Genomic DNA, 20,868 nt, shown 5'->3' with positions numbered 1-20,868 from the left:
CTACAATAAATACACCAATACTGTGTCACGAGCAAAGTGTAGACACACAAATTAAATAACAACAACAACAACAACAACACAAAATTAAAACTGAGTAGCTCCATGTTGAAGATCTGCTGCTCTGGTGATTCTGTTCATTGCATTCAGACCAACCCAGCGTTTATAATCAACGTCATCACTGATCTGACCAATGAGCGCCTCTCACAGCTGTGAGTCCCGCCTACTGTTTGCTGGGCGGGGCATCACGCCAGTCGCTCTCGCCGTTCATTGGTCGCTGCGCTCTGAGCCCATGACGCATGAGCCAATCAGAGGCGTCAGTCGATCGTGTGAGTGAGAGATTTACAGTGCGCAGGTTAGATCGCATCTCTGTAGAGTTTGAATGGAAACATCAGCGCTTGAATTTTCACATCACCTGTTAAGAAAAGCATCCTGACTGTACGTGTGAGCACCAATGGACATCCTGAAGTCTTTAGGACACCCGGAAGAGATCTACAATCTCTGTAAATACAAAATAGGAGGCTACCGTTCTGTAATGCCAAAATTGGATTATGTAAGTAAATGCATTTTGAGTGTTTACTTCTATTTTTTCTCAAACATAATTATAGTTAATGCTACCTTACATGCATGTATGCCCATGCACAATGCATGTTATCTATATAACACTATGCATACATGCCATTATGTCAGATCTGCATAAAAATGGCTAATTTCTAAGTATATAGACAGATTTTGACCACAAGATGTCACTATATCTTTATATGTTATTTCCCATGTGTTACTTTGAAACTGTAATTGTAAACTATACTATATGTAAGTTTTAGTTACATTTTAGGTATCCTTCACAATCTACTGTATACTTTTGAAAACTGTACTGCATCATTTATTTAGTCATATATGGTAATGAAATACTTCCGCTACAAATACAACAGCTGTTTATATACAGTACTTGGAAATGGTGCTTTGGATTAGATAGATAAACATTCATGAAAAACCCAGCTAATAGTAAAGGAACATTATTAAGTCAAATGGCCTTAAAGGAATATTCCGGGTTCCATACAAGTTAAGCTCAATCGACAGCATTTTTCATAATGTTAATTAGCACAAAAATTAATTTCAACTTGTCCCTCCTTTTCTTTAAAAAAAAAGCACAAATGTGTGTTACAGTGAGACACTTACAATGGAAGTCAATGGGGTCAATAATCTGTAAACATTAAAATACTCACTGTTTCAAAAGTATAGACACAAGACATAAACAATATGTGTGTTAACATGATTTTAGTGTGATAAAATCACTGACTAACCACATCTGTGTAAAGTTATATACAATTTTACAACTTCGTTGCCATGACGACGTAACGCTGTAAACCCTAAAACAATGATTTAACCCTTAAATGCATGACATATTCAGGTCTTTAGGGACCTGGCACTTCTATCTATCACAAATGGATCTACAAATATTTATTAGAAATGTTATTCTTTTCTATTATTTGATTAGAAAATAACAGAATAAAATATATTTTATTTTTCATATATCAAAGAGAAAAAGCAACATATCAGGACAAATGTAGAACAGGATTAATTACTTTCACACTGAAATTTCCTGAGATGCAACTGGCTGTCAAAAACATATTGAGCTAATCATAACACAAAAGATACACATAAGTTACACATAAGACGCACATAAGTTACACATAAGATACACATAAGTTACACATAAGATACACAAAAAGATACACATAAGTTACACATAAGATACACAAAAAGATGCACATAAATTACACATAAGTTACACATAAGATACACAAAAAGATACACATAAGTTACACATAAGATACACAAAAAGATGCACATAAATTACACATAAGTTACACATAAGATGCACATAAAATACACATAAGTTATACATAAGATGCACATAAGATGCACATAAGTTACACATAAGATGCACATAAGATGCACATAAGTTACACATAAGTTACACATAAGATGCACATAAAATACACATAAGTTATACATAAGATGCACATAAGATACACATAAGATGCACATAAGTTACACATAAGATGCACATAAGTTACACATAAGATACACAAAAAGATGCACATAAATTACACATAAGTTACACATAAGATACACAAAAAGATACACATAAGTTACACATAAGATACACAAAAAGATGCACATAAATTACACATAAGTTACACATAAGATGCACATAAAATACACATAAGTTATACATAAGATGCACATAAGATGCACATAAGTTACACATAAGATACACATAAGATGCACATAAGTTACACATAAGTTACACATAAGATGCACATAAGATACACATAAGATGCACATAAGTTACACATAAGATACACATAAGATGCACATAAGATACACATAAGATGCACATAAGTTACACATAAGATGCACATAAGATACACATAAGATGCACATAAGTTACACATAAGTTACACATAAGATGCACATAAGTTACACATAAGTTACACATAAGATGCACATAAGATACACATAAGTTACACATAAGATGCACATAAGTTACACATAAGATGCACATAAGTTACACATAAGTTACACATAAGATGCACATAAGATACACATAAGATGCACATAAGTTACACATAAGATGCACATAAGATACACATAAGATGCACATAAGTTACACATAAGTTACACATAAGTTACACATAAGATGCACATAAGATGCACATAAGTTACACATAAGATGCACATAAGATACGCATAAGATGCACATAAGTTACACGTAAGATGCGCATAAGTTACACATAAGATGCACATAAGTTACACATAAAATGCACATAAGTTACACATAAGTTACACATAAGATGCACATAAGTTACACATAAGTTACACATAAGATACACACAAGCTACACATACAGTACTATGCAAATGTTTTTTGCCTTTAAAACAGCCCCAATTCTCCTAGATACACCTGGACAGTTTTTCTTGGTTGTTGGCAGATAGGATGTTTCAAGCTTCTTGGAGAATTCTCCACATTTCTTCTATCTATTTAGTCTGTCTCAATTGCTTCTGTCTCTTTATATAATCCCAGACTGACACCATGTTCAGTGGGGGCTCTGTAGGGACCATGACATCTGCTGCAGGGCTCCCTGTTCTTCTATTCTATTCTGTTTGCAAAAGAAATGTTTGGGAGTATAAAATGTATATTTCCTATTGACACACTAAAGCTGAAGATATAAATAACCATCTTAAGACAAATGTTTTGTGAAGCATCTTATGTGCCTAAGACCTTTGCACAGTACTGTAAATTACACATAAGTATTTTCTCAGGCACTTATTGAGTCTAAATAGACGCATAACTTACATAATTTCAGTAGTACACCCAAATGACAATAGTAATATCATACTGTTCATGTGTTAAACTTGTGTTACGGTAGCCAGCTGGTATGTTATGTGCAGTGTGTAAACCTCACTCCCCTGGCCTCAAGAGGCACACTAGCGACTGATGCTAGAGGCTGTAGCCTTTAGCCTCCTCGCGCGCATGCAGCACACCCACCTCCCATGCCGGAGACCCTGGTTTGAATCCCGGACGAGCCCCCAATTTGTGTAGCGCCCCCTACCCTTAACCTTCAATGGGCAGAGCACCGGGTTCTAACTGTGTGTCTCTCGACTTTTCTACTTTCTATTAAACAAATGAAGCATAATCTCAAACAACTCAAAAGGTACATTTAAGGAATTAACAATTGGATTATTTTGTTTAATAGAAAAGTTTCATAGGACTGTCAGTGTAGGAGGGTGAAAACATTTGTGTTACAGTAGACAAATGGGGTAAAGGGAGAAATCTTATTATCAAGTTGAGATATGCACAGTTAGATCCTGGTGCTCCGCCGAAGGGCGGCTGGTGGCTCGACCTCCTCACCCGCTCAAAACTCACCGACACCCCGCGTTTCTGTGCTTCTCCTGTCAGGACTCCATGAGCGAAACCCTGCGGACCTGCTACGTGTATCTGAACCAGACGAGCCGGAGCTTCGCGGCGGTGATTCAGGCCCTTGACGGGGAACTACGGTAAAACTTTTCCAGCCATGCTCTTCAGGAGAGGCGTGTCCTGAGACTGTAAACAATGCTGAACTTTTCTGACAGTTCAGCTGACTGCAGAACTTCACAGTGATAGTGATAATGACTGATAAAAGCATACAAACTGTACATTTGTTTAGCTGTGTGTAGCTTATTTATTTATTTGTTATCAACTGGCATGGTAGATAATCTCAAAAAGGCCAAATATTAGCCTAGTTGAATTATCGGCTTGACTGATATATTGGCAGTGCTGGGTAGATTACTTCTGAAATGTAATCCAATACTGATTACAAAATACACTGCTAAAATTGTAATCAGCCATCTAATCAGATTACTTTTGGATTACTCATTGCATGTTTAAATAAATATTGTCATTCATTTGAAATGTATTAAGTACCAAATGTATTAGGTCAATTCATTAGGTAATTAAACATATAAAAAGTAATAAACAAGAAAAGTCCCACACACTGCTGTTGCTTGCAAAAAATATTACATATAATGTAATATAACTCAATGTTTCCGTCATGCGACCTTTGTCAGGCATTAATGTGTAATGTTGAATTGACGAGCATCATCAGTCAATTTCGCACTAGTTACTGCCGTTGACGGATTTGTAATGTAATCATGTAATTCATTAAAAGCTGTAATCTGATTATGCACATTTTAAAATGTAATGTAATCCAGTTACAACAGACTACGTGTAATCTGTTCGTTTTGCTCTGATGTGTCGCTGTCAGGCATGCGGTGTGTATATTCTACCTGGTTCTGCGGGCTCTAGACACAGTTGAAGATGACATGACGATCCCGCTGGAGAAGAAGGTCCCGTTACTGCATGACTTTCACATGTTCCTCTATCAGCCGGAGTGGTGCTTCACCAAGAGCAGAGAGAAAGACAGACAGGTCCTGGAGGATTTTCCCACGGTTAGTACAGTCAGTTACGACACTGAAGAGAATCATTCAAATGTCAAAAATCTAATTTAGCATTTAGACCTATAGAGATCTTCATCAGGCATTATGTATAAATGGGTGGATCTCACAAAGACTATGAAACTAACTAGTTATATTTTCAATATCAAGCCTGTCATAAACTGTATTAAAAGAACATCTAATCAATAATAACTGATAATGAAATAATTGACAAGTTTCATTATTGATTAGTCGGATACAGTATGTGTGCGGTGTGAACAGAGCCGCTCTTTACAGTAGTGAAGAATGTGTTTACATGATAAAACTCATTTAGAAATGGCTGAAACAAGATGAAGTGGAAAAATAAAAAGTTGTCCAGCGCATGGGAGCACTTTTTTGTGGAAAAACTATATGCGATTAATATTATATATTATACAATTTTTATATATATATATATATATATATATATATATATATATATATATAATGTATAAAATGCAATCATAAATGTATATTTTTACATTTAAAAAAAAAGCATTTTTTAATAAGAAACAGGAAATAAGTTATCCAATTAATTGATTAGCCCTTGTGCGTCAATTGAAAAAAGTTACTCAGAGGTCCTTAGAGGACAAAAATGTCCAGGTCAAAAAACTGCCATAATAATGTTGTATATATGCACAACTTACCACGTGCCACACTGAGAGCGAGAACCACTAATCACGACCACGAGGAGGTTACCCCATGTGACTCTACCCTCCCTAGCAACCGGGCCAATTTGGTTGCTTAGGAGACCTGGCTGGAGTCACTCAGTACGCCCTGGGTTCAAACTCACGACTCCAGGGGTGATAGTCAGCGTCAATACTCACTGAGATACCCAGGCCCCCCCTAATATTATATATGAATATTATTTTCCACTTTCAATGAGTTAATGTTTTTAACCAACATCAGTCCTGATCATAACTACCAAATATTCATTCATTTTCAGGATTTTAACCCTTTAAAAGCCAGTTTGTTTACATAATGCCACTGTTGTTTTTTTATGAAAAAAACACAAAAAATGAATTATTTTCCATTTACTAAATGCAAAGGGGAAATGTTTGGGGGGGGATTATCACAGTCTGGGATATATCAATGATTAGCAACAACATTGATTTTAATGTATTATTATTTTTTGTGCATTGTCAGATTTAAAAACAAAACTCACACTCAGGACCTTAGAGGACAAAAATGTCCACGTCAAAACACTGCCATAATAATATTATATATTAATATTAATTTCCACTTTCAATTAGTTAATTTTTTTAACCAACATCAGTCCTGATCATAACTACCAAATATTCATTCATTTTCAGGATTTTAACCCTTTAAATGTCAGTTTGTTTATATAATGCCACTGTTGTTTTTCACACACACACATATTTCTCAATACATACATAAAAAACACACTCATACCAACACACACACACAATTTTATCTGCATCATTTATTCAATTGTCCTGCAGTCCTCTATAATACAGCAAACAGAGAATAGGGGAAAAGCTTGTAATTGCTCCATAGGCTAAACATGAGAAAAATGGCGCCATCTGGTGGAAAATATTAAAATATAAATTTTGAAGCCAGGGCTCCGGAATGAAAGTATAATATCATAGAATTCATGATGTTATGCTTTAATTGCACTGGGATCAAATATTGCAGTTTTAATGGGTTTCAATGGGGACATTTTTGTCCTGAAGGTCCTGAGTGTAACTATTTTGTGTACACAGTGTATTATAGATGTATTTTAGGAACTGAGGTTGAAATATCAACATTCCCCCAAAAATACACACCTTTGGCAACATTTATGCTGTTGGCATTAACACAGCTAAAAAAAAAAAAAAAATGAAAAAGACAAAAATGTCCCAAAGGTCGCACAAGGGTTAATTGCAGATTTATCAATTATCAAAATAATTGTTAATTGCAGCACTACTGTATGATAACTTTATGCAATTATATTCTTTATAATACAATTCAAAATTATTTTCTGTTTTGTAATAATATATAAGATAACCTTGTGTTGTTATATAATCGTGTGCTTGTCAACTTTTTTGGATGCAGTTTACATGATAATATAAAAAGGATTGTGTAGAGCCGAGGAGGGCGGGGCCGGGCTGGAATGACGCACACCCGGTCCCCAATCAGCCTGATGGGGCGCGCGAGGGATAAAGGCGGCCGGGGACGACAGTTCGAGAGAGAGAGAATTACAGGCAGCTGCCCTGCATGTGTTTATGTTTGTGTGTTTTTGTTTAAGTTTATTATTAAACTATTATTTATATTTTCAAGCCGGTTCTCGCCTCCTCCTTTCCCTGTAACCCCCTTTACACTGGGACATCCCTCCTCCCTCCCGGGTTCGGCACCAGTGTAAGGGGGTTAGAGGGAAAGGAGGAGGCGAGAACCAGCTCTCTCTCTCTCTCTCTCTCGAACTGTCGTCCCCGGCCGCCTTTATCCCTCGTGCACCCCATCAGGTTGATTGGGGACCGGGTGTGCATCATTCCAGCCCGGCCCCGCCCTCCTCGGCTCAACAGTTTGTTTGTTTATGTGTTGTAGGCCTGGAGTCAGTTTAGATCTCTTCTTGAAGATTAATCATTATATTATACACAATCTCACCTAATACACATAACAAGTTATATATATATATATATATATATATATATATAAATGTACAGTATATTAAATAAGTATAAATATATACATATATATATATAGTAAATATATATATAGTAATTTTTTTCATATTTTATATAAATAATATTTAGTGGTTTTATGAATATTTTCTGTTGCTACATTTTCCATAATTTTGTCATCATTGTACTTAATAACTTAAAGGATAACTTGATACCTTTAAATGTTTTAGAAACCATCTTTATTATAGTTAATCTTTCGCTTGTCAAAGTGGCTTCTCTGTGTTTTATTATATTACACATTTCATGTTGTATTAAACATGTTTTATTTTCTTTAGATTTCAGTGGAGTTCAGGAATTTAGGCCAGCAGTATCGGGATGTCATTTCAGATATTTGTCACCAGATGGGTGTTGGGATGGCAGAATTCCTGGAGAAGAAAGTTGGATCCATGAATGAGTGGGACAAGGTAAACTCATGTTTGATTCATTCGTTTTTTTAAAGCATTTCTGACATTCAGTATATAAAAGTTGTGGCATATAATGTTGTAAATATCACGAGTGTGTGTGACTTATAAACCCATTCGGCATAAATCTGTCATTAATGACACTGTTTAAACACATTTTCCATGCAGTACTGTCATTACGTGGCAGGTCTGGTTGGGATCGGACTGTCCCGTCTGTTCTCAGCGTCTCAGCTGGAAGATCCCGAGGTGGGTCGGGACACAGAACTGGCGAACTCCATGGGTCTGTTTCTTCAGAAGACCAACATCATCAGAGATTACCTGGAGGACCAGCAGGAGGGACGAGCCTTCTGGCCACAGGAGGTACATACAGCGAGAACTTCCTCTTCTAAAAATGTGTCTGATCGCCTGAATACAAACCCACAAACATGCTTGTTTTTTAAGGTTTTTTAAAGTCAAAATGAAAGGAGGGAGAGACTAAAATGTTAACTGCAGTAGCTCTCATTTGCACTTCTGTATATTCAGATTTGGCGTAAACAATGGCGTTTGGCATCATTGACGTCAAACCTGGTTTAATGTGTATTCCTGTGCCGTATTCGAATATACGCAAAGCAATACTATATGTTTTAATGGATGGAATTTTTTTTTGCTTTCTCTTAAATATTATCATGTTACAAATGAGAGTTTTTAACTAGTTCTACTGCTGTCAGTTACTATGAAAATAGAGACTATGCAGAAATATACAGTTTAATAATATGTTTCGGATTCATGAATTTGGACATTTTTATTAAGTTTCACACATGCTTTAATATTTTTATGACTGATTTGGGAGACAATCAGCATTCAAAAATGGATGTCTCTATAAACATTATATTTTGTATAAGGCTGCATCAACTAATCGATAATAATTGATAATGAAAATAATTGACAACGAATCACTTTATAGTCATGAAAAATGTGTTTACATAAAAACAGCTTAAACGAGTTGAAGTGGGAAAAAACACAAAGTTGTCCAGCGTATGGGAGCACTTTTTTGTGTGGAAAAAATATAAGCAATTTATATTGTAATTTATTAAATGTATATTTTTGAAATAAATACAGGAAATAAAATGTGGCTTTTTTATCCAATTAATCAATTAACCCTTTAAGCTCGAATGGTCCCATCAAAATATTAACAACTACAGTCTTGACCAACACAAAATAGGTATTGTTTGAAAGTTTAGAAGCTCTACTTTCCAATGCATTTAGACATTATGACCAAAACTGAACAAGTGCTTTGAAATTTGCAGAATCAGAAGTGTTCCCTTTTTATCATTTATTTAAAAATAATTGCACTGTACATATTATTGCAATCAGTAAAAACATCAAACTGATCATGTGTTATATGTTGTTGGAAAGCTCTCAATGAGTAGAATACAACCAGTCTATTTGTTTTACTCACAGACAGAAATATAGCGAGTAATAGCTAAGTATATGTCTTTGACAATTATGTTGGTGTTGCTTATATGCAGCGTTTTCGCTCATAAATTCTCAATACATAAATTGAACATAAAATATCACATATCATTACTTAGAGGAGGTGATTATCTTTCAAACGAGTCCACACACAAGGTAATCAGATACATAGATCATTAGATAATCCACATGAAGCACAATGTTACATATGACCACCAGGAGATGGCGCCAAATACAGGACACAGACTCAATGATGACTCAAATGACACAGAATGAAACTCATTCTGTAAAATCTCATTACTAAAATCATGTCTGCATGCTATGCAAACCTTTAGTCATTGTGTAATTAGTTCTTATGTACAATTATTATGTTTTATTTGTTTGGAGATGTTTTCGGACACTATGATAATTATTTTTTGTAATGTTATAACTTTTGATTGCTTTGTCGTATCAGCACAAACTTTTTCTCAGATACAGTTGACATGATCGTGAACAAAACAAAATACGTTTTTTGGAGCCACCTTATTTACACCCAGAGATATATAATGTTAAATCAGAAAAATAAGAACAAATATTTTCTTAGGCTGAGAGTCATAGCATGTATCATAATATATATCATTAAAAAATCTGAAAGTTTTCTTTACAGTGATAACAAATACTTGACCATTTTATTTATTTATTTTTTTTTTTATTTTATTTTGCAATAATACTATAGGTAACCTTGTATTGTTATATAATCTTTAATGCAGGTTCCATGGTAATATTAAAAGGTTTGTGTGTTTATGTGTTGTAGGCCTGGAGTCAGTTTGCATCTCGTCTGGAAGATTTCACTCAGCCACAAAATTTGAGCTCTGCCCTCTCCTGTCTCAATCTGCTGGTGACAGACGCCCTCCATCATGTCCCTGATGTCATCACGTATCTGTCCCATCTCCGCAACCAGAGCGTCTTCAATTTCTGTGCCATCCCGCAGGTTTGACAGATCGCTCGCTGGATGAAGCTGTATTTTATGTTTTTTTTTTGTTTTTACACACACCAGCCCCGTTTCCTAGTTTAATGGCACTTACAAACACTGAAGAATGCAAAATTACACTACACATACACGTGTTTTAGGCAGGGCTCGAGTTAAGGGTGGATGCAAAACAGGTGCATATTATGGCTGAATATAACCATTAGCGTCATGAGTCTTTGCCGTGAATGCAGAATGTAAACATTACAAATTACACATAATCTACTGCATACAGTATATAAACTTTCAATCATCCTCGAGTGGTTAAAACTGCTTCTTTTACTGATCTCATGTGGATTCTATTCATAGAATGAGGCAGAAAGCAGATTCTTCATATACAGCATGGACTAAATGACAGCTGCAGTGACAACATTGCCTTTTCTCTATAATAAACATACACTGTAAATACGCAAGAGACTGCTTGGAAAATATAAACAAACCATATTACCAACCAAGTTACAAAGATAAAATGGCATGGTAAGCAGAAGTCACTGTCATGTGGACTGCAAGGTATGCATGGTGTAATAACATCTAATGGACTTTAGAAGACATAACAGCAGCCTTCCCTGCTTTGGATGCATGTTACTTGCGCAATATGAGAGTATTAAAGAGTATTGTTATTTAATGGACATGAATGACAGTTCTTCCTGAAGTAAACAAACAAGAATCCATTAACATTTCTGTAAATGTGCACACTTCTGGACTAAACGTTATACTGGAGGTCTGTGCGTCTCTATTATGTTTTTATAATATATATATATTTTTTATTTATTTTTTCTCCCAATTTGGAATGCCCAATTCCCAATGCGCTCTAAGTCGTCGTGGTGGTTTAGTGACTCGCCTCAATCCGGGTGGCGGAGGACGAATCTCAGTTGCCTCCATGTCTGAGACCGTCAATCCGCGCTTCTTATCACGTGGCTTGTTGAGCGTGTTACCATGGAGATATGGCACGTGTGGAGGCTTCACGCTATTCTCCGCAGCATCCACGCACAGCTCACCACACGCCCCACCGAGAGCGAGAACCACATTATAGTCACCACGAGGAGGTAACCCCATGTGACTCTACCCTCCCTAGCAACTGGGCCAACTGACTGGAGTCACTCATGTTTTTATATTTTGACACAAAGGAAAAAATTCCCTAGTTTGCGTCTAGTTTATATTTTTTTGTTAGGGTTACTCTTAAAGCCTTAATGAACTTCTGGAGAAGTTCTTCTTCGTTCTTCGTTCATGGGTAAAAAGAAGTTCTAAACAGCCCAGCATCGGTATACTGTTCACGAACATTCAGACACCCGCCACACCACTTTTTAAATATGCACATTTAAATATGAGGATGCTCAGTAAAACCTTAACTACTGTGACATTAAAATGTGTTATCATTGACTTTATGCCTCATTCTATGAGTAGAGTTGACATGAGGTCAGTAAAAGAAGCTGTTTTAACCATTTGATGATGATTTAAAGTAATATATATGCAGTTGATAATGTTTAATTTGCGCTAACACGCTATACGCGGCCATAATATGCACCGATTATACTCTGTTATTGTAATTTATGATGACACTGATACTACTGCAAAGATGGGTGTATAAAAGACTGTTAATGTGCAGAATAAAGACAAAAGAATGATGATAAGAGAGGCATATCTTTGGGCACTTGAGAGTATTTGATTTCTTTTGTAGACTAATTAAAAATCGCAGGACATGTTCTCGGAAAATGTCTCTACGAGAACGATCGTACAGATGTAGGTAAATTTGCACCAGCTCATTAATAACTGCACGCCGGTGTGTTCATGTATTTTGAGAGTGTAGCGAGAGCGACTCAATTGCATCATTCACAGTGCACCATGGGAGTGGGCGGAGCTCTTTTGACGTGATTGGTCGATTTCTCTTCAGGATTATGGGTAGTGTAGTTCTTCACCCGGAATTCCGCTGTTAAACACGATTTGTTAAAAATTACGTTGAAATAGCATGGACTAATCAACAGAAGCATATACCATCGATTAACAACCTGAATCACAAAAAACGAATTTAAGGATTTTAAAAGTTAATATTGTGGGGGCCTGGGTATCTCAGCAAGTATTGACGCTGACTATCACCCCTGGAGTCACGAGTTTGAATCCAGGGCATGCTGAGTGACTCCAGCCAGGTCTCCTAAGCAACCAAATTGGCCCGGTTGCTAGGGAGGGTAGAGTCACATGGGGTAACCTCCTCGTGGTCGTGATTAGTGGTTCTCGCTCTCAATGGGGCGTGTGGTAAGTTGTGTGTGGATCGTGGAGAGTAGCATGAGCCTCCACATGCTGTGAGTCTCCGCGGTGTCATGCACAACGAGTCACGTGATAAGATGCGCGGATTGACGGTCTCAGAAGCGGAGGCAACTGTGACTTGTCCTCCACCACCCGGATTGAGGTGAGTAACCGTGCCACCACGAGGACCTACTAAGTAGTGGGAATTGGGCATTCCAAATTGGAGATAAAAAAAGACAGGAAAAAAAAGTTAATATTGTGTTGGAATAACCGCAACAGAAGTCCATGATGAATTGTTGTTGTTTCCTCCCTCCCACCAGGTGATGGCGATAGCAACTCTTTCAGCATGCTATAACAACCCTCACGTGTTCCAGGGCGTGGTGAAGATCCGTAAAGGTCAGGCGGTCACGCTCATGATGCAGGCCACAAACATGAGCGCTGTTCAGAGTATAATTGCACAGTACAGTCAGGAGGTGTGTACTAAAAACTCTGCGGTGTGGGCATGAGTCTGTTTCTGTATATTCTGCATGCATGTTTGAATGCATGTGTATTTATATGTATCAAGTGTATATTTCCTAATTAATGAATGGCACAGAAACATTGCACTCGTTCATGAAACACTAAAATGTTCATAAATTGTGTGATTTTACGCAAGATGGGTTTCATGAAAAAAATAAAAGATTTCGTCATGTTGCATATTCTAAATTCTGTACAGGCACAAAACAGTAAACAGTTACTTATTCATTTCAAAGGTGAAGAGGTTAGCCAGTCATAACAAAGCTCATTTACATATAGAAGTCTTAAAGGTACAGTAGAGTTACTCCATGTCAAATCAACCAAACTGTACACTTTTTCAGCAGAAAGATAAACATAAATAATGATGAAAGCCAAAATATGAAATGCCATGGATCACAGTTTACTGAGTAATCCATTATTTTGTCAAGAGGGGTTAAAATGAGTTTTCGCCTATTTTGGGGCAAAACTACAGGTCAAAAAAGAACCCTAGAAAGGTGTCAGCGTCATGATATTATTTTTACACAGAGATTGGTAGGTCTCTTTCTAAAGTCAGATGACTTCACCACTCCTCGTTGCATTATATGCCAAAGGTGCAAGTCCAAAAATGGGAAAAAGCTCTTTTTTTGGGTCGTTTTCCCAAAGTTTGAGTGCCTATAACTCCAGGAATATTAAAGATATCTTAATATCATTAACACTTCTGGTTCAGAACCAACTTTTCTTTTTGAATAGTCATTTTTAAGGCCCTATATGGTTCAATCGCAGAGATATGGGGCTCTCAATGTGGCTCCATGAGTAAATTGTTCAGTTTGTATGAAGCTAGTTTTTCCTTGTTCAAAAGTAGTCTAGTTTTGGTGGGTTGTTATTAATTAGAATATTCAAAACCAAACAACATAATTATGACTCTTTTTAAAGCAATAAACCTTGACTAACATTATAAGTGGTTAAACATTTTTTATTAAAAGTGTGGAATTAAAAGACAACCTCAAATTAAGCTGGACTCAAGATGGCGCCGAGTATGGCTGCTGCGTTGCGAGCTCCGACACAACTTAGCAATGGTTTGTTTGTTTTGTTTACAATTCTTATGTTTCTTGTCTTGGATGTTGCCTGCCTTATTGTCTACGACAGACAAACACTTTTGGACATTGGCTCAGCGATCTCACACCGTAAACCGGACTTCACATTCCTCAATGCCGACCCGCTGTTTACAAACACGCAAGCGGAGCCCTTTGTCTGGGCAGCACGGCCGCGGAAACGCAGGAGGAAAAGGGGAAACAGAGCCGGCGTTCTCATCAGAGTAAGACGCCGCGCAAATCGACCCCCGCTACCCACTATTCTACTGGCAAATGTTCAGTCTCTGGATAACAAGCTCTGCGAGCTGAAAGCGCGGATCTCTTTCCAACGAGAGACGAGGGACTGCTGCGTTATCTGCCTTACGGAAACTTGGATGTCTGCGGAGATTCCAGACTCAGCCATTGAACCCGCGGGGTTTTCCATGCTCCGAGCGGACAGAGCGAAAGACCTCTCAGGTAAAACTAGAGGAGGTGGTGTATGTTTTATGATCAACAAATCCTGGTGCGATCAGAGGAACATACATTCTATCAAGTCTTTCTGTTCTCCTGATCTGGAATTTCTTATGCTTCTGTGTCGACCATTCTGGCTACCGAGGGAATTCACAGCGGTCATTATCACTGCTGTGTACATCCCCCCACAAGCCGACACAGACCGGGCACTCAAGGAACTGTATGGGAGTATAAGTGAGCAGGAAACCGCGCACCCTGAGGCCGCGTTCATTGTGACCGGGGACTTTAATAAAGCCAGTTTAAAATCAGTCGCACCAAAATATCACCAGCACATTAGTTTCAACACACGAGGGGACCGGGTTTTGGACCATTGCTACTCTCCGTTCCGGGATGGCTACAAATCCCTCCCCCGCCCACCATTTGGAAAATCGGACCACTCTTCCATTCTGCTTCTGCCCGCTTACAGGCAGAAACTGAAACAGGAAGCACCCACCCTCAGAACGATCCAGTGCTGGTCGGACCAATCAGACTCTACGCTACAAGACTGTTTTGATCGCACGGACTGGGAGATGTTCCGGTCCGCCTCTGATGACGACATCGAGCTTTACGCTGATAGCGTAATGTGCTTCATCAGAACGTGTGTAGAGGAAGTGATTCCGACCAGAACTGTGCGAATCTATCCGAATCAGAAGCCGTGGATCAACAGCGATGTTCGCGCAGCACTTAATGTGCGGACCTCCGCTTTTAATTCCGGGAACGCGGAGGAGCATAAACAAGCCAGTTATGCCCTCCGAAAAACTATCAAAACAGCAAAACGCCAGTACAGGAGTAAGATTGAGGGACAGTTTAACACCACCAACTCTAGAAGCATGTGGCAGGGAATTAACATCATCACGGACTTTAAAGGGAATAAAAACTCCGCCATGAACACCGCTGCCTCTCTCCCAGATGAGCTAAATACTTTTTATGCTCGTTTCGAGGGAAATAACACCGCCCTCGCGGAGAGAGCTCTCACGGCCGAAGCTACAGAGGTTAGTTCACTCTCCGTCTCTGTAGCGGATGTAACCCGATCATTCCGACGGGTGAATATCCGCAAAGCCGCGGGTCCAGACGGCATTCCGGGCCGCGTCATCAGAGCGTGCGCGAACCAGCTGGCTGGTGTTTTTACGGACATTTTCAACCTCTCCCTCTCTTTGTCTGTAGTCCCCACATGCTTTAAAACATCCACCATTGTGCCTGTTCCAAAACAATCGAAAATAACTTGTTTAAATGACTGGCGTCCTGTTGCTCTGACCCCCATCATCAGCAAATGTTTTGAGAGACTAATCAGAGATTACATCTGCTCTGTATTACCACTCAATCTTGACCCGCTGCAGTTTGCTTACCGTAACAACCGCTCCACTGATGATGCCATTGCATCTACAATACACACTGCTCTCTCCCACCTGGAAAAAAAGAACACTTATGTGAGAATGCTGTTTGTAGACTACAGCTCAGCATTCAACACCATAGTGCCCTCCAAGCTAGATGAGAAACTCCGGGCTCTGGGCTTAAACAGCTCGCTGTGCAGCTGGATCCTGGACTTCCTGTCAAGCAGACGCCAGGTGGTTAGAATAGGCAGCAACATCTCCTCATCACTGACCCTCAACACTGGAGCCCCGCAGGGCTGTGTTCTCAGCCCACTACTGTATTCCCTGTACACACATGACTGTGTGGCAACACATAACTCCAATGCCATCATTAAGTTTGCTGATGACACGACGGTGGTAGGTCTGATCACTGACAATGATGAAACAGCCTACAGAGAGGAGGTGCACACTCTGACACACTGGTGTCAGGAGCACAACCTCTCCCTCAACGTCAGTAAGACAAAGGAGCTTGTGGTGGACTTCAGAAGAAAAGACAGAGAACACAGTCCCATCACCATCAATGGGGCACCAGTGGAGAGAGTCAGCAGCTTCAAGTTCCTGGGTGTCCACATCACTGAGGAACTCACATGGTCCGTCCACACTGAAGTCGTTGTGAAGAAGGCTCATCAGCGCCTTTTCTTCCTGAGACGGCTGAGGAAGTTTGGAATGAACCGCCACATCCTCACACGGTTCTACACCTGCACTGTGGAGAGCATCCTGACTGGCTGCATCTCCGCCTGGTACGGCAATAGCACTGCCCACAACCGCAAAGCACTGCAAAGGGTGGTGCGAACTGCCAAACACATCATCGGAGGTGAGCTTCCCTCCCTCCAGGAAATATATACAAGGCGGTGTGTGAAAAAAGCTCGGAGGATCATCAGAGACTCCAGCCACCCGAGCCATGGGCTGTTCTCACTGCTACCATCAGGTAGGCGGTATCGCAGCATCAGGACACGCACCAGCCGACTCCATGATAGCTTCTTCCCCCAAGCAATCAGACTTCTGAACTCTTGATCTCCCACGATCAAAATACATCATCCCTGCACTTTATTACTCTTTTATCTCACACCGGACTGTCATAAATTATATTACTGTCATTATATTATGTCTCTCTTAACAACTGACTATCAACCGACAGCCTGAATGTCAATACAGTACAATACTGTACATTCTATATATATACTTTTTTCATATATATTTTAATTTTTATTGAATAATGTGTATCTATATAGTATCTATATAGTAAAAAACAAAACAAAAAAAAAAACAAAAAACAAAAACAGCATATTGTATACTGTGCAATGTATGTTATTATTGTATATTGTTGAGTGTAATTGTGTATAACAGATGTTTAAATTGTGTTGTGTTAATTTGATGTTTTAAGTTGTGTAATTATGTATAACAGATGTTTAAATTGTGCTGTGTTAATTTGATGTTTTAAGTCGAGTTTAATTATGTATAACAGATGTTTAAATTGTGCTGTGTTAATTTGATGTTTTAAGTCGAGTTTAATTATGTATAACAGATGTTTAAATTGTGTTGTGTTAATTTGATGTTTATTGTAGATTGGCGTATGTCTCATCACTGTCACGACTGCTATGTTGATCGGAACTGCACCCAAGAATTTCACACACCATTGCACTTGTGTATATGGCTGTGTGACAATAAAGTGATTTGATTTGATTTTGATTTGATTTGAATTATGATCTGTTTGTTTTTTAAGACTAATCAGTCACATACATTTTTAGTTTACTAAATATAAGTTATATGAAGGTTTAAAGAAGGCAATGCTTTTAGATCAGTGTGTTTATGTCCTCTGTACTCGTAAATGATCTATTTACCTCCCTAATCCTAATCCCGCGTAATCTCAATCTCCCTCTACAGATCCTGCAGAAAGTTTCCGTCACGGATCCGTCACAGGAAAAGACGCTGTGTATCTTGAGTCTGATCCGTGAGAAGAGTCTTTCTCCAGCCATGCTGTCGTCCCGAGCGCATCATCTCTCTCCGGTCTATGTGTCAGCCGTGATGCTGTTAGCGGCTCTCAGCTGGCAGTACCTCAACGCCACGGCCGGACAGCCACCAGGGGGCGCCGATATGCAGAGACACTGAGACTGTACCTGAATTTACCTGAATTTAGTTCAGCACTGCTGGGTCACACGGACACAGAACGCCCTACAACCGCCCGGGCAACTGCAGCTGTCAGGCGAATCTTAAAAAGGGATTGTGGCGGTATTTTTAGTTTTTTTCTAATTGAGTAAATCTCACAGAAACATGTCTGGGTTATATTTCAGTACAAAATAAATGTAATTAAAAAAAATAAAAAATTATATATTATATATTATATATATATATATATATATATATATATATATATATATATATATATATATCACACACACACACACACACAACACACACAAAAAAAATCTTAATGTTCCTAAAAACAAATTATATATATATATATATATATATATATATATATATATATATATATATATATATATATAATTTTTTAGGAACATTAAGATTGTTTTTGTGTGTGTGATTTTCCCCTCACATTTTAATTACTGTAATGCATCTGGATGTTTTACTTTTTATTACAGTATTTTTAGTGCTATAAAAAATATGTTTTTAATATAAATCAGCATAAATATAAATACAATCATAATGCTCAGTTGTTGTATAAATATATTTAATTTAAATATGTAATTTTTTCACATTACAGTAATGAGAATTTGGGGATAAAATGGTCTAAATTGTCATTAAAATATATCACAATGCAAAAAAAAAATCAAATAAAAAAATCGTAAAGGTTTTAAAATAGCCTTTATTTTTTTAAAGGAATATTCCGGGTTCAATTCAAGTTAAGCTCAATGGACATCATTTGTGTCATAATATTGATTACCACAAAAATTAATTTCGACTTGTCCCTCCTTTTCTTTACAAAAGCACAGATGTGTGTTCCAGCGAGTCTCTTACAATGGAAGTCAATGGGGTCAATAATCTGTTTCAAAAGTATAGACACAAGACGTAAACAATATGTGTGTTAACATGATTTTATATGCGTGATAAAATCACTTATTAACCGCATCTATGTAAAGTTGTAGACAATTTCAGTCGTTTTTAAGCCCTAAAACGACTGTAAAAACAACTTAAACAACTTTACAGCTCAAATAATCCACAAGTTTTATCAGAATTAATGTAAGTGCTTTTATAAAATTGTAAGCGTCACATTTCTGCCTTTAAACTCTCCAAAACTTGACCCCATTGACTTCCATTGTAAGTGCCTCACTGGAACACACATTTGTGCTTTTGTAAAGAAAAGGAGGGACGAGTCGAACTACATTTTTGTAGAAATCAACATTATGCCACAAATGCTGTCGACTGAGATTAACTGGTATTGAACAAGGACGTGAAATCTAATTTATCAGATGAATTCTTCTGATTTTAATGTTGAAATAAGGTTTTTGTCAGTTCTATTGCTAGTTGCAGTAATGCGTATTTGTCGGCTTTTTTGTGGGGTTTAATTTCTCAAAGAAAGTGATTGTGTTATTTTCTGTTACAGAGGGTTCTCTTTTTATTTGTTTTTTGTTTTGTTTGTTGTCAATTATGAGCCGACATTCGATTCGAGTTTCAAAAGTCCTTGGTTACATGTTAGCTTGTTCAGAAGAGTAATCCAGGTCAAATTTCACCCCAAAAATATGAAATATTTCACCCCAGAGAGGGAAAAGCAATTATATTTTGCATCAAGAAAATGAAGCCTGTTTTAGGATCATTACATTCTTCCATTGTGACGTTATTTTCATGACAAGCACGTTTTCACCTCAAATTCTCAAAAAAAAAAAGAAGAAAAAAATCATTATTCTTTCATGATGATTCTCATTACTGTACCACAGTAAAATGACTGTATAAATGTTTTTTTATTAAAATATGAGTAGATTAAAGGCAGTACAACAAATACTAAAATGATGTATAAATGTTTAACAATTTAAAAAAAATATATAGCATTATTTGTTTCGTATTACATGAGAATTTGGGAGGTAAATGTGCTGAATTGGCCTGAAAATAATGTCACAATGCGAAAAATCTTAATGGTCCAAAAATAGGCTTCATTTATCTTTATGCAAAATATTGATTTCTTTTGATATTGGGGTGAAATCGGGCACGTTGGACAGGTTTCGTGAGATTCACCCTTATAGTTTTGCTGCTGATCATGAGGTTCATATTGTATGTTTTCAGAACATATATGTGAAAATGTCAAATCATGGAATAGAATCGCAAAGTCTCGATTCAACTCTGTGAAACTGCGGATTGTTGTTTTTGCACAACATGAATTGGTCCATTTTCATTGGGTCAGTTTGAATATTCAGTCACTGTAGAGCTAAAAACCAAATAATACATGTCTGACAGGTACATATGGAGAGACTCCACATGTGACTGTAAAGTGTCCTTATATTATTGAGCTTTTATGAGGGAAAAAGAACTTTGTACATATAATCCAACGGTCAGTTTAATTAGCATTGCTATGTGATGTGTGAATTTGATTTGTAAATACATTCTGAGATAATAAATATATGAAAAATAATATGGCATGATGTTTCACTGAATGAGGCTTTTTAAGACTGTA

The 20,868-nt window shown here is 37.6% G+C and overlaps 1 protein-coding gene across 1 annotated transcript; it reads left to right on the top strand.

The window, feature by feature from the left end:
• Window positions 1-338: 338 nt before the first annotated feature.
• On the top strand, window positions 339-18,526 carry LOC127409683 (squalene synthase-like). The gene is made up of 8 exons (XM_051644426.1): window positions 339-550; window positions 3,964-4,061; window positions 4,808-4,991; window positions 7,972-8,100; window positions 8,266-8,457; window positions 10,343-10,519; window positions 13,117-13,269; window positions 18,126-18,526. The coding sequence occupies exons 1-8, from the start codon at window positions 452-454 to the stop codon at window positions 18,348-18,350; spliced, it is 1,257 nt and encodes a 418-aa protein (XP_051500386.1). The 5' UTR covers window positions 339-451; the 3' UTR covers window positions 18,351-18,526.
• Window positions 18,527-20,868: the final 2,342 nt, after the last annotated feature.

The sequence above is a fragment of the Myxocyprinus asiaticus genome, chromosome 19 (assembly GCF_019703515.2).
Source record: "Myxocyprinus asiaticus isolate MX2 ecotype Aquarium Trade chromosome 19, UBuf_Myxa_2, whole genome shotgun sequence".
NCBI lineage: Eukaryota > Metazoa > Chordata > Actinopteri > Cypriniformes > Catostomidae > Myxocyprinus > Myxocyprinus asiaticus.
The sequence above is the reverse complement of the archived record's forward strand: the minus strand, read 5'-3'. Positions and strand labels throughout refer to the sequence as shown.